Here is a 15000-nt window from a genome sequence, read left to right as displayed (position 1 = left end):
GTGTGGTGTTTAAAGCCATACAGCCTATCCTCTCTGGTGACAGATATGTGGGTGTGGTGTTTAAAGCATGTTGATGGCTCTTGAATGGATACCTCTGCAACTCTGCAGCTTGGACTTGAGGCCCATGTTCTCCTCCTTCAGAGCTCTGATCTCATTGGACAGCTGATTGACTGAGTCCAGCCCCTGAATGTAGATGTTAGTGGCGGCTCCTGCAAGAGACACACGTAGAAATCCCTTTGGTGTTAATCCCTTTGCACTCTTCTCGACAAACTTGAAACATTCACTGCAACACTCTAGGGCGCATATCATGTGTGTTTGTGTGTGTGTGTGTGTGTGTTTGTGTGTGTGTGTGTGCGTGCGTGCGTGTGTGCGTGTGTGCGTGCGTGTGTGCGTGTGTGTGTGTCTGTCTGTGTGTGTGTGTGTAATGTGCTTCTCCTGTTGTCTCACCTCCCTGTCCCCCTGCCAGCCTGTCCTCCAGCTGCTGCCTGAGGCGCTCATTGGTTCGGATGGAATCTTCTAGACGCTGGCGGAGGCTCCGGATCTCCCTCAGGTGCTCCTCAATCAGGTCCACACCTGAGAGCAGGAGGGATGCAGGTCAGCTGACTCCCACTCCCACAGTAACACAAGCTTACACACGTTTACACCATCTGCCTCCCATGTATACAAAGATAATTATCTCACCAAAAACAGTTTTACCTTTGCAGAGCACAGCTCTGATGAAATTCTAAGTATCTTTCTAAGTATTTAGAAGAACGTGTGCTCGGATTGCTACACAGATCCATTGGCGAGATATTCATTCTATTCTTGTAGCTTTCAGTACTGACTGTATTCTTGTTCCTGCTATTTATCCATAATCCTATTTCATACAGTTGTGCCATTGAATAAACAGCCGTTAATAAGGGCAGACCACAGACCTGTGTGGCTTCCCCCTGATTGGTATCCGGATGACCCAGAGAAGCCCCTGATTGGCTTCATCCTGTTGTCCATGTCCCAGAGTGCACCGCCCTCCCCCAGGCTGGCATTGGCCTTGAGGGTGGAGGCTCCAGCGTGGGTGACCAGATGGGGATGCTGCTGCAGAGGCTGGTGGGACAGTGGGCCAAACCCGTGGGGGTGGGTGGGCGCGTGCGCAGTCAGGGAGTAACTGGACAGGGCTTTCGCATGAGGCACCATGAAACCTGCTGTCAAACACAGAACACAGAATTTCACCCTGTGTCAATGATTTAAATAAGTAAGGGATAATGTATAGAACGCCGGTCATTATCGGGAAAATAAGCCCCGACAGGGCGAACAGCACCCTGACGCGAAGCTTATTACACGGCTACTTGCCAAAACGAAAAAATAACTTAACACAGTGTGTCTTTTTATAATATTATTTTAATTAGAATGTATTTGTTACCATTCGTGGTGTTAAAAAGCAGAGAAATAGTTCGCCAAAGACGTTGAACTTCAAAGACGTTGAAGATTCTTTAGAACACAGCTGCTCAACTGTCAGCTGAAACTCAAGATCAGATCAGCTGACTTCGCTAAGCAACGGAATACACTGAGGTTGATAAATTACCGGACTACTTGCGGAGTGCTACGAAAGACGTGAATCCGAGGCAAAAAGGCCACTTCCCTTGACAGCGGTCAATTATGCATAGCAACGGTAAAATATGGAAAAATAGTTGACCACAGAACGTTGGGAAGGCCCCATTCAAGTGAATGGAGCATTCTACAGCATTAAGAAGAGCCGTGTAATAATTAGATATAACAGCTACTGTATGTAAGAGATCCCAGTAGGTGTTTATCTCAATAAGGCTTTGGTGGAATTAAGCATGATTTTGAGACAAACCTTAGGTCTTCTGCACATATACTGTATGTTAGCACATTTACTACTGGCGTTGAGTATATCTTTAAATGATTCAGAAGGGAAAACACAAGGGAACTGCACTGCAAGAACCAGGGTCTGGAGACAGTCAAAGCAGATGCTACTTGACGGTTCTGACAGGCAAGGTCTTTTGAACATGGCAATGTTACACTGGCAATGGCGATGAGAGTTCCATGCAGACATACTGTTAAAGATGCTCGGATCTCATTCAACCACAGCAACTACAAATTAAATGATCAGTTAGTCATGGATTAATCTAATAGTTCAATCATGGCCTTAGCCCAGTATCTGGAATTAATCAGTTGTTAGGAAACAGAAATAAGAGCTGAGAACTCACACAAAGTACTACGACTAACAGAGTATTCTCACAGAAGCCTCCAGGTTTCTAACCACAGCTTGTTAGATTTCTGCTGCAAGATTCGTTAGGTCATGCTACGTCACGTTAAACCTGCACCGCTTCGTTAAAATGCTCATGGACACACAGGCTGGACTGAGAGCACACCACTGCAACCTAACTTCCTGTGCACGTCGTCTGGCTTACTTCCTGTCCACAGCCCCTGTGGGTGCTGGTGCAGCTCAATCGCTGAGTGTGCTCTGGGCATGGGGGCAAAGGTCACGCCCTGAGGGGCGGAGGGTCTGGGGAAGAAGAAGCCCCTGGGAGGCGGGAGAGAACTGAACTGTGGAGTGGGGTAGAAGTCTGGGGACAGGACGGAGAAAGAGCCAATCACCACTGAATCACAGAACAGGACCCGGACACAAAGACAAGACTAAGACTAGAGCATCCCCAAGAAGGAGTGCACAGTAACAGAGTAGTTCTGAGAGTACATGACAGTAAAGAGTAAGCAGAAAGTCATTGAAGTGAAGAGCTCGGCGCTGGTGCCCTGCATACCTGTCTGGGCCTGCCGGTCCACGGGCATGACAGGGGTGCTGGGGCTCTTACGCAGAGGGAGGGAGGAGGGGCGCTCTGCAAGAGAGGGATGGAGGAACAGAGGAGGGGTGATTCTCTTTCAGTCCAAGAATCATGACATGGTCTTAAGTGTTGAAAAGGTGGAATCCCAAGGGGAATAGGCCATATATTATGGCTATATCGTCATGTTGTTATGCTACCAGTATTTACCACCACCAATACATGTGTACATACAACTGATTATTATCAGATCAAATGAAGACCAAATAAAGGCTTTCCTGGGGGGGTTGTCTTGGTTACCTGTGGCTCTCTTCAGAGGGCACGACCTGTCCCCCTGCCTGTCCATGGCATATTCGCTCCCAGCGTCTCCTTCTGAACACAGCTCCAGCTCCTCATTGGACCCGCGCTCGTCAGACACGAAGGAGGTCCTGTCTGATTGGTCAGTGGTCTCTGACAGGGCGCGGCAGCTAGAAGGAGTTTCTGGCCGTAGTTGCAGTTTGGTGTGAAGAGACTCGATGATTTGATCTTTCTGCTGAAGCTCCTTGCTCAACCTGTATGAGCAGAAACAGACCATGATGATGAATGAGATTCCTCCGTGGAGCTGCTGGAAAGGATAGGTTAGGTCATAATAATACAGTTTTACACACAATCCTACATCTCTCCACAGTAGCTCCCCCTCTATGATAGTGTACATCTCTCCACAGTAGCACAGCACCCCCTCTAGTCTATGATAGTGTGCATCTCTCCACAGCATCACCCCTCTAGTCTATGATAGTGTGCATCTCTCCACAGCATCACCCCTCTAGTCTATGATAGTGTGCATCTCCCCACAGTATCACTCCTCTACTCTATGATAGTGTGCATCTCCCCACAGTATCACTCCTCTATGATAGTGTGCATCTCCCCACAGTATCACTCCTCTACTCTATGATAGTGTGCATCTCCCCACAGTATCACCCCTCTATGATAGTGTGCATCTCCCCACAGTATCACCCCTCTAGTCTATGATAGTGTGCATCTCTCCACAGTATCACCCCTCTAGTCTATGATAGTGTGCATCTCCCCACAGTATCACCCCTCTATGATAGTGTGCATCTCTCCACAGTATCACTCCTCTATGATAGTGTGCATCTCCCCACAGTATCACCCCTCTATGATAGTGTGCATCTCTCCACAGTATCACTCCTCTATGATAGTGTGCATCTCCCCACAGTATCACTCCTCTACTCTATGATAGTGTGCATCTCCCCACAGTATCACCCCTCTATGATAGTGTGCATCTCTCCACAGTATCACTCCTCTATGATAGTGTGCATCTCTCCACAGTAGCACCCCTCTATGATAGTGTGCATCTCTCCACAGTATCACTCCTCTAGTCTATGATAGTGTGCATCTCTCCACAGTATCACTCCTCTAGTCTATGATAGTGTGCATCTCCCCACAGTATCACTCCTCTAGTCTATGATAGTGTGCATCTCTCCACAGTATCACCCCTCTATGATAGTGTGCATCTCTCCACAGTATCACTCCTCTACTCTATGATAGTGTGCATCTCTCCACAGTAGCACCCCTCTATGATAGTGTGCATCTCCCCACAGCATCACCCCTCTATGATAGTGTGCATCTCCCCACAGTATCACCCCTCTAGTCTATGATAGTGTGCATCTCCCCACAGTAGCACCCCTCTAGTCTATGATAGTGTGCATCTCCCCACAGTAGCACCCCCTGTGAGATATTGTGTATCCTTCAGCTAAGCAGAGTACAAGCCTACGCCACTGCCACGGGTACCTGGAACTTGAGGCTTTTTTACATTTAGCAAGCAAAACTCACCAAAAGCGTTTGCTAAGGTATCCAACTACACACTGTGACTATACCAATGAAATATGTGGGATCACTATACTAAGGTATCCAACTACACACTGTGACTATACCAATGAAATATATCAAAACAATTGATAAAGCACAACCAAAGGCCTGACTACCATACTCTCAGGTTAATGAAAGCATTATGGATGACATCCTTCCACAGCAGGTTGTGCATGTACACGGTTCTGCTGGGGCTCTCCATAGATGTTCTATGTTCTATGCACTAGTACGACTGAGCTCCAGATCCGAGGGTCCTTACTGTTCCAGCTGCCTGCTGTACACGCTCCTCACCACCTCCAGCTGTTTCCTGAGGAGCGCCAGCTCCCGCTCCCGCACACGACCCCCCCACCCAGCGTTGGAGAACAACGAGTCGCGGTACAGAGGGCTGCTTTTGGACAACATGGACTTCCATAGAGGGGCCATGGTCCCTCCGTGTTACCCTGGTCCCAGTCTGTCTGTCTCTCGCTCTCTCTATCTCTGTCTGTCTGTCTGTCTCTATCTGTCTCTCGCTCTCTCTGTCTCTCTCTGTCTGTCTCTCGCTCTCTCTGTCTCTCTCTGTCTCTCTCTATCTGTCTCTCGCTCTCTCTGTCTGTCTCTCGCTCTCTCTCTCTGTCTGTCTCTCGCTCTCTCTATCTGTCTCTCGCTCTCTCTCTCTGTCTGTCTCTGTCTGTCTGTCTGTCTTGTCTGTCTCCCGACGCTGTTGTGCAGATGGCGGTCTGAGAGAGCGGTGTGAGAGAGCGCACAGAGAGACGCCTCAAACTGCTGCTCTGCTTTCCTGTAAGCCTCAAAGCAGCACTATCCACTCTTCACCAGATTGGCTAAATAATCAATAAAGTCCAGAATGAGGTCCACCTGTCAGCCCTGCGCTTCCCCAAGCTGCTAAAACCCTGCATGAGGCTGGCTGTCTGAATCTGTCCGGTCTGTCTAATTCTGCCCCCTCTCTCTCTCTCTCTCTCTCTCTCTCTCTCACACACACACACACACACACACACACACACACACACACACACACACACACACACACACACACACACAGGCAGACTGAAGGGGGAGGGGGGATTTCTGATGGCACGAGCAGGGACAGCCTAATTACCCCTCAGTCCTTGTGAGCCTCTTAACATGTTCAGGATATCAGTGACTCCTGCACACCCCACCTCCTTCCCTCTCCCCTCCTCTCTCCACTCTATCCTTTACAGAGAAAACCCCAAATGGAAAAGAAAAATCGTGAAAAAATATATATATTGTATCTACGTTCAAATTCTCTTCATCAAAATAATTTTCCCCATTCGATTCTATGCCAAGTTTCAAAGCTGGGAGAAGACTCCACAGTAAAGGTGGAAGACTGGGGCAGATAAGAGTCCACTCTCCCCGCCTGCCTGTGACCCAACGCTGGGTCGGGTTCACTAGGCTTACCACGGGATTCTCCGACACGTGCCTCAGGCTCTAATGCTGCTGCTGGCAGTTGGTGAAGACTTGCATGTGTGTATAGATGAGTGTGTGTTGGGTGTCTGACCATAGTGTGTGCTCAAGCAGGAGACCGTACGAGGAGGAGGGGGGGCCTCATAAAGCTGCTTGCCTTAAGTCCAACCCCACCTGCCCCCCCCCCCCCCCCCCCCCTGCGGGTGCCCAGAAGAGTGGATTGCTCTCAGGGAAGCCGGTGCTTACTTCGAACACAAATATGAGCCTGTTGGCTGTGGTTTTGCAGCGTACATTAAGTCCATTTTGTCCATTCAGCTCCATTTTGTAATATCTATTTGTGTTTCTGTGTCACTATCTGACTCACTGTGTCGACCTCCACACACCTTCCTTTCAATAGAAGTCTTTTGTGATGTGTGCTATCTGTGAGACCTGGAGCAGAGGGGGCATCTGAGATAGTCACACTCACCGTAATGCAAGAAGCTCATGGCCTGTCTTGTCATCAGGCAGCTCTGATCGATCCCCTAGTGAGAATGGACAGGAAGAGGTATTGGAGAAAAAAAGGATGAATGAACAATACTATGGAGTATGTGTGTGTGTGTATGTGTGTGTGTGTGAGAGAGAGGGAATGAGAGAGAGAGGGAGAGAGAGTAGAAGTGTGTGTATGGGAAAGTGTATGTGTGTGTGTGTATGCCCGTATATGTTAATATGTGTGTGTGTGTGTGAGAGAGAGAGAGATAGGGAGAAAGAGTAGAAGTGTGTGTATGGATGGATGTGTATGGAAAAGTGTATGTGTGTACTCTTTTGTAAGGGTAAGTATGTATATATTGGTTTGTCTTTGTCTGTGTGTGTGTGTGTGTGTGTGTGTGTGTGTGTGTGTGTGTGTGTGTGTGTGTGTGTGTGTGCCTGCCTGTGTGTGTGCCTGCGTGCGTGTGTCTGTGTGTGTGTGTGTGTGTGTGTGTGTGTGTGTGTGTGTGTGTGTGCCTGCCTGTGTCTGCGCGTGCGTGCGTGCGTCTGTGTGTGTGTGTGTGTGTGTGTGTGTGTGTGTGTGTGTGTGTGTGTGTGTGTGTGTGTGTGTGTGTGTGTGTGTGTGTGTGTCTGTGTGTGTGTGTGTGTGTGTGTGCCTGCCTGTGTCTGTGTGTGTGTGTGTGTGTGTGTGTGTGTGTGTGTACTCACGGCCACTGATCTTAGTGCTCACTCGCTGGGCCAGGCTGCTGCTCTGGGAGAGCTGCTCTCTGAAGCTCTGGCCCATGTAGTAGTCGATGTCGTTGGCCCGCAGCAGCTCCTCAAAGGCCTTGGTGGTGTCGCCCAGGTGCTGCGTCAGGATGTGGCAGATGCCCCGCCCTTCTCGCATGCGCTGCCGCAGGTGGGACAGCTCACGGGCCTGTGCCTGGATCAGGGTGTTGTACTTCCTGTCAAGGCAAGGAAGGGGTGGAGTTTACTACATAAGCCTATAAAAAAATACTCAAACTCCATTTTCTTTTTCCCCCTTGTGAGTGTTTTATGACCAGAACTAGAGAAAATGGGTGCAAGCAGACACCTACCCCGGCCAGGTGGCGCACTTCCCCTCCTCTCCTGCAGGGGGCCCCTCCATGCGACTGCTTTTCAGCTGGTCCTCCAGCGAGGCCACTCTCAACACCAGCTCCTTCAGCTCGCGGCTGGGCCGTGGCCGGGGCCCGTCCGACTGCCAGCCCTCGTCTTCTTCCAGGCCGCTGTGCGCCGGCGAGGCCTCGAAGGCCCAGTTGACCTTGCGGGGCGTCCGCTCCAGGCTGGAGGCGTAGTCAGAGGTGGTGGAGAGCGAGCGCACGCGCAGCTGCAGGCTCCGGATCACGCGGTGGCAACTGGCCAGCTGGGAGCGCAGGTCTCGCACCAGGTCCTTCAGGGAGCCCTCTTCCTCCTCCTCCTCCATCTCCTTCAGCCCATAGTCGAAGCCCGCCTCCCGTGACAACGATGTGCACATCTCCAGGTCATCAAACTCTGAGGGACCACATTTAAAAAAAGAAACTGTTGAGTGGACACCCAAAGTGTAGAGTGAATTAAAGTAGAGAGATTCCACATTATGGGGAGCAACATTCATATTACATTCCATTACAGTACATTACCTTACAGAAAACAATTACTGGCTATAGTTCTATAGAAACTTTAAATCACAAATTTAAAATCACGACCCTGTCACATTGGCCTAAACTTGCTCTTCCTCGTTTATTAAGAGAGGGAGATTAAGTGTTGTGAAGTGGAGGCGTGGTTCACCTGGGCTGCTGGCGTCCTCCCTCTCGGCCTCGTTCTCACTGCGTCCGCTCGTCTCGTAGCCCAGGTCCTGCAGGTCCACCTGCACCAGCTTACTGTCCTGCTGCACGGAGGTCTCCGCTAGCAAGGACACACACAAGTCCGTCACGTCAGGACAACACACTTGGGACCGTCCAGTTTTAGATCTGTCTTATGTCTAATGGAGCTACAATGAGTGAGACAGTTAATGACTGTGTGTGTGTGTGTACATATGATCTTACTTTGAGGAATAGCTGAGAGGTTTATCTCTAAAGGTGGATGTTTGTGTAAATGTGTGTAGGCGAGAGCGTGTGCATTAGCAGACAGCATATTTTCCGTGCCTCTGTGTGTGCCTCTGTGTGCCTGTGTGTGTGTGTGTGTGTGTGTGTGACAGTGTGTGTGTGTGTGTGTGTGTGTGTGTGTGTGACAGTGTGTGTGTGTGTGTGTGTGACAGTGTGTGTGTGTGTGTGTGTGTGTGTGTGTGTGTGTGTGTGTGACAGTGTGTGTGTGTGTGTGAGTGTGTGTGTGTGTGTGTGTGTGTGTGTGTGTGTGTGTGTGTGTGTGTCCATCTGAGTTCCACTCACTCAGCAGCTCTCTGTAGTCCTTGAGCTGCTCGGCCTGCGCGTGCACCGTGGCCTCCGACACCATGAGTCTCTCCTGCAGCTCTCGGTTCTCCTGGCGGCTGAGGGCCAGGTCTGAGCGCAGACGCTCCGCCTGCTCCCGCAGACCCGCCTCCACGTGCTGCCAGAACCCCCCGTCCGCCCCTCCACCTCGCTGGCCGCTGCTGCCCACCATCCTCCTCCTCCTGCGACGGACACCAGAGAGGGCAAAGCAGAGTCAGAAAACACTGTTTTAAACCTCCACTGTCTTATCTACACTGACAGGCGTGCGGCTCTGGTGAAAGCAAACCTATGGAAGAGCGCATAGAACTGCACCTGTGCCGTGTGCTCCTCACTGGAGCGGTGAGACAGCAGGGTGCCCAGGTCCAGTGAGTGGGGTCGGGTGCACCTCCTCTTGCCTTGGCCCTCCCTCAGCCTCACCGTGGGGGGCCCACGTTTACCCGGCGGGGGTCCCATGGCGTCCATCTCGTCTTCCGACTCCTCTTCCTCACTGTCCTCCTCTACTTCTTCTTCTCTGACTGATTTGTGGTGCTCCTCACGGCTCAGCTCCTCCCTCTTCCTCCTCCTCCTCCGTGTCACTCTGCTCCCACCTTCTGCACGTGACTGATCCCCCCTCTCCTGCTCCCGCCTCCGCTCCGGGTGCGACCCCACACCTCCCGCTGCTCTCCTTCAAGGCATCATTCTCAGCCTGGACCTGCAGCAGCGCAGACCTGCCAATCAAACATGGACAGAGTCACATGCTGCACCAGTTGTGTCTTTACTAGCAAGGCACAACAACAAGAATGACTTGCTACAGGAAAGTTACATTACAAAGTGTTTAAACTAATTGGTGCTTACTATTAGAATAGGGCTACAATCAGATGTGCAAGAAGATATTATTATTATTATTATTATTATAAGATAGATATTGTCCTAAAGATATTAATGTAAAGTAACCTCTGAAAGGACAGAATGCTAACACCGAAGGTTGTGTGTGTCTGTGAGTGTGTGTTAGCAACACAGTGCATTCTATACCTCATATGGGATAGGGAGTTGTACCCAGCCTTCTTCAGTTGGCTCTTCAGCTCTCCCAGCTCTACCTCCACGGTCTTCTTCTGCTCCAGCAGCTGCAGGACCTCACCCCTCCACCCTCCCACCACGGCACCCTGGGAAAGGCCGCTGTTCACGGGTCCTCCAGGCATCCCAACATTCTGTGAGGAAGGAGGCAGGAGTAAACACACAAGACAATATTTCACTCTTCTCAAAACTGCTGACTCTATGGTCACACGAGGGACACAGGAGGGAGACAAACTCTTGTTGTTTGTCGCTCGGAGGCGTTCATACTTACATACATAGTTCAAATTTACAACTATGCTAAATTGTTCTTGCCCACATGATATTGGGGAACAGGCTGGCCAATGTAATATGTGTGGTGATATTTGGTTGCCCAAAATGTAAAACACATGCCAATATTGTAGCTGGCTACTGGCAACTAACAAACAGAAATGTAATGCTTGACAGTACAGCGTGTCTTGAACTGACAGAATATATTGCAAAACTGTGACCTATTTCATAAGGCTTCTCCTCTGTACAAATGTGCTGTGGAATGACACATGTGGTAATCATTTTCAAAAGCAAGTAAATAGCGGCTATGAGTGAATATCACACTATAAATCAACAAATACAACAAAATTGATTAGAAAACATGTATCCTGATTGACGAATGCCTGCTGAAGTGGGGAGCATTGAGACTCAGTACCTGTGTGATGGCCAGACTCTGAGCGGTCAGTTTGACGTCCTCGTCCTCTATGCTGTCTGTGAATTCATCACTGCTGCCCGCCCCTCCCCCATCTTCATCCCCAGTATCCTCCTCCTCCTCTGTGCTGAGTTCTGTAAGTACAGCATACGCAACAGGTGAGGAAAAGACAAACTTTTCTCTGCTCCCCGTGAGTGAGTAGTTTTTTTCAGTCTTTTAGCCCTCAACTTGTGTGTCGTCTGTTGGAAATCCACTCCCTCTCTCTTTGTTGAGTCATAAGACTCCAGGGAGAAAGTTCTGCCAAAAGCACGTCCCTCACCGACCTTTCCCTCACGCATATTCTCTTGATTTCACTTTGTCTAGCTCTCTCTCTCTCTCTCGTTCACTCACACAAACTGCACTCCAATAAAAGCAGCGATGCGTTCACACTAGCACACTCACAGCATTCACACTAGCATACACACACAGCATACACACTATCATACACACACAGCATTCACACTATCATACACACAACAGCATTCACACTATCATATACACACAGCATTCACACTAGCATACACACACACACAGCATACACACTAGCATACACACACAGCATTCACACTAGCATACACACACCAGATTTGAGATGCACATAAATGATGCATGCTGGACGGTGGCCTCTGCAGGAATGGCAGGAATGAGTCATTTTGACAGTGATGTGGGAAGTTACATAAGAGTAGTTTCCATAGCCCTGCTAAACTGCCCACAGGGAGGCATGTCCACTCTGAGCGACCACGTCACCACAGAGTAACCAACTTCTGCTGCCCTACTAATGTGGCACAAGCACTGGGGCACACTGCATCATGGCATCATAGCCATGCACACAGAAAGAAAGAAAGAGAGAGAGAGAGAGAATGTACTTACAGACCCTCTTATATACTGGCAGAGGTGAGGCTACTGAAGGGACATATCTTATCATAATGTATAATGTATTATATGAATAATTCAGAAATATCTATAATCTGGCAAATTTCATTCCCTCTGATTAATATGAGTGAAAACCCTTAAAACCCTTTAAGGGTATAGTTTAAAGAATGGAGTGTGCAGAGATGGCTGGAATAAAACTGTGCTTCTTTGCAATGTCTGTGTGTACGTGTTTGTTTCAACCAAAAATACATACTATTCTTTTAGGTTACCGTGACGTCTTATGAAATAATACAAAAATGTATTGAGCAAAATGTATTCTCATGTATTATTTCTTATGGTATTAGGACTAACATTGGTTACAAAATTGTTCCTATATTAAGCTACTATTTCATGTACATTGTATCGTGTATTGTGATTGCCCATTGTATGTATATGCATATGTAAAGTGGCTGTGGTCCACAAACACTCAACACATATTGAACAAAGGAAAAATATAGAATATGTTGACATAATTATTGCTTTGCATAAATAGATTTTTAATCACTAAATAGGCCATTATATCATTACATCTGCCATTATGAGACAGAAATCAATGGATGCCTTTGGGGTGTATGAACATCTTCTTCTTATGTGCAGACTATGCAGTCTTGAGTTCATGTTTGAGGGAGGGTCTATGAAACTAGCTCTAAAGGAATGGCCTACACGGGAACCTTACAAACCTTCTGGAAGCCTTGGTCGTAGGTGGTGTCTGTCCCGATGCAACATGGGGCTATGACATCCATACGTGTTTGAATTCAATTGAGCACGGCGTTAGCATGAGTGGCTATAGCATGAGTGGCTATAGCACGAGCAGTGACTGCCAGACACTCTGAAGGCGTTAGCACGAGTGGCTATAGCACGAGCAGTGACTGCCAGACACTCTGAAGGCGTTAGCACGAGTGGCTATAGCACGAGCAGTGACTGCCAGACACTCTGAAGGCGTTAGCACGAGTGGCTATAGCACGAGCAGTGACTGCCAGACACTCTGAAGGCGTTAGCATGAGTGGCTATAGCACGAGCAGTGACTGCCAGACACTCTGAAGGCGTTAGCACGAGTGGCTATAGCACGAGCAGTGACTGCCAGACACTCTGAAGGGACTGTGTGCTTTATGTCTCGTCGCTTTGATCTTATGTTTTTAAAACAACAAAAACTTGACTTAGATCAGTTAAATAATGTGACACACCACATCATAACAGCCATGCAAGAAGAAACTTCGTGCAAGGTTATCATGCATAATATGGAAGTACATGCCACCAGATCTGTTTGAAAATGACATATCCTGTATATATTCAAATGTTAACCCAGATTGAAATGGAAGATTCATAGGGATTTTAAGGTAGGTTTACATATTTCAACAAAAACCTAGAAAGAATGTGTGGAGAAGTATTAATGGATTAACACAAATTATTAGGACAAATGAACCAACGCTGCACCTCCAGAGACTGATGAACATTATATGATTCATGTCAAAATGAGCGTCTCCTATCTGGTCTCATTATATGATTCATGTCAATGTCAAAATGAGCTTCTCCTATCTGGTCTCATTATATGATTCATGTCAATGTCAAAATGAGCTTCTCCTATCTGGTCTCATTATATGATTCATGTCAATGTCAAAATGAGCTTCTCCTATCTGGTCTCATTATGATTCATGTCAATGTCAAAATGAGCTTCTCCATTGCTCTAGATACAATTGGACAAGTGGTGTAAGGGGTAAAACTCTCAAAAAAAGATCATACAATAGCTACCATGAAGCCAGTGAATATTTATTTCTTTCTGTTGAGATGCATAGACATTGGAATGGTCCTCTTTTTACTTTTATTCCCAGGATGAGGTCTACAGTGAGTGAAAAAGTGACGAACGAAAGCCCATCTCAAATGGCACCTAACCATACAGCGTTGTTCTACCTCTTTCGCTGTTTTCTCAACGTTTATCTGAGAGATGAGAGGACAAGGAACGAGGTCAACTACATAAATGAACCACTGAGTCACAATGAGCGATGGTAGAAGGAAAACACGTACACCTTTACTATACCTTCATGCATGCTTATTACCTTAAGACTGGCAGCTACAACACAGAGTTTAAAACGAATGATCATACAGATATTGGCCTTGCACAGCTCACAAAATAGCCATGGATTGAGAGTGAGTAACAGCTCCTATTTTCAAGCATGATCCCTTGGTCAGATGAAATCAAACTGTCTACTGAGGCGTTCTGGTAAAAGCTTAGGCCACAGGACAGCTACTGACTCCGCTCTTGAAAGGGTCTCACCAGGAGGTTTTAGAGCATCTTTTTTCAGTTTCAAATTTCAGATCCTAATAAGGTGAGAGTGCTAATATTGTTCAATTAAGGCATCAAGTGATTTAGTAATGAAACTGTAAAATCTTACGTGAAACCTGCTGGTAAGTTCCCCCCCTTCAAGTGAAAGTGGGTAGCATTGACTACTAAAGCACTGGTGTGCTGCGCTCACATTAAACTGGCTCACTAGCAGATGCACTGCATAGATCTGTTATGGAATCTGCTGCCTTTGGCAACACATGTTCTTCATTTCTTAAAAAGAAGCCTCATATCTGTGTGTGTGTGTGTGTGTGTGTGCGCGCACATGCGTGTGTATGTCTGTATGTATGTATGTGTTTGAGAGAAAGTGAGTAAGACAGTGTATAAGAGAGAAGGGGGGGGGGGGGGTCAAGGAACAGACAGAAAAGAAAGACAAAGAGAGACAGATAGAGTGTGAAAGACAGACAGAGAGAGACAGATATAGTGTGAAAGACAGACAGAGAGAGACAGATAGAGTGTGTTTTCTGTAAACAGTCATGACCAAACTCAAAGATGGATGTGCCACACTACACACCACGCCACTTAAGACAAGAAAAGGCTGCAGACATTTACACAAGAAACCAAATACACCAAAATGGTAAACAAAAATCAACTGAACTCTTGCAGTGAAACCATTAAGCAGACAGCTTGCAAAAAAAAAAAAAAAAACACACACATTCATACAAAATAAATTAAATAACTTAGAAACACTTTGCACATTGTCACTTTAGTCAGCCGTACCATCAGCCACTCCTTTGTCCCTACACACTCTCCCGGTTAGTATTAGTGGTTGCCTACAGCACATCTTGGTGCAACACACTTTCATTAGAATTAGTCACAGGCGCCCCATGTGGTCCCCTTAGTTGACCAACACTCTGCCCGTCCCCACCTCCAAAGTCAGCCTGCGTCTTATTGGCTTTTTCCATCACCAGGGCGGTCTCTCGGGTCCTCATCAGGACCTCCTCTAGCTGCCCTCTCAGTGCCTGAACGGTGTCCAGCTCTGTGTGCAGCACCCGCAGCCTCTCTGCGCTGTTGGGTGTCAGGGGGAGGGGGGGG

At 47.8% G+C, this 15000-nt stretch overlaps 1 protein-coding gene across 1 annotated transcript in view; it reads right to left on the bottom strand.

Moving 5' to 3' along the window:
* LOC105903973 (myomegalin) overlaps positions 1 to 15000 on the bottom strand; it is a 53706-nt gene that overhangs the window by 9226 nt on the left and 29480 nt on the right. Inside the window, exons 22-37 of the mRNA XM_031560301.1 lie at positions 14834 to 14973; positions 10680 to 10810; positions 9956 to 10131; positions 9478 to 9651; positions 9231 to 9356; positions 8906 to 9126; positions 8307 to 8423; positions 7601 to 8033; positions 7233 to 7468; positions 6526 to 6580; positions 3075 to 3325; positions 2757 to 2831; positions 2409 to 2564; positions 915 to 1178; positions 448 to 573; positions 93 to 209 (exon numbers count right to left, since the gene is read on the bottom strand). Of these exons, the coding sequence (XP_031416161.1) occupies positions 93 to 209; positions 448 to 573; positions 915 to 1178; positions 2409 to 2564; positions 2757 to 2831; positions 3075 to 3325; positions 6526 to 6580; positions 7233 to 7468; positions 7601 to 8033; positions 8307 to 8423; positions 8906 to 9126; positions 9231 to 9356; positions 9478 to 9651; positions 9956 to 10131; positions 10680 to 10810; positions 14834 to 14973 (2798 nt within the window). The remainder of the gene's footprint in view (positions 1 to 92; positions 210 to 447; positions 574 to 914; positions 1179 to 2408; positions 2565 to 2756; positions 2832 to 3074; positions 3326 to 6525; positions 6581 to 7232; positions 7469 to 7600; positions 8034 to 8306; positions 8424 to 8905; positions 9127 to 9230; positions 9357 to 9477; positions 9652 to 9955; positions 10132 to 10679; positions 10811 to 14833; positions 14974 to 15000) is intronic.

Source organism: Clupea harengus, chromosome 22 (assembly GCF_900700415.2).
Source record: "Clupea harengus chromosome 22, Ch_v2.0.2, whole genome shotgun sequence".
Lineage (NCBI taxonomy): Eukaryota > Metazoa > Chordata > Actinopteri > Clupeiformes > Clupeidae > Clupea > Clupea harengus.
This window is presented reverse-complemented; position numbering and strand designations above follow the sequence as displayed.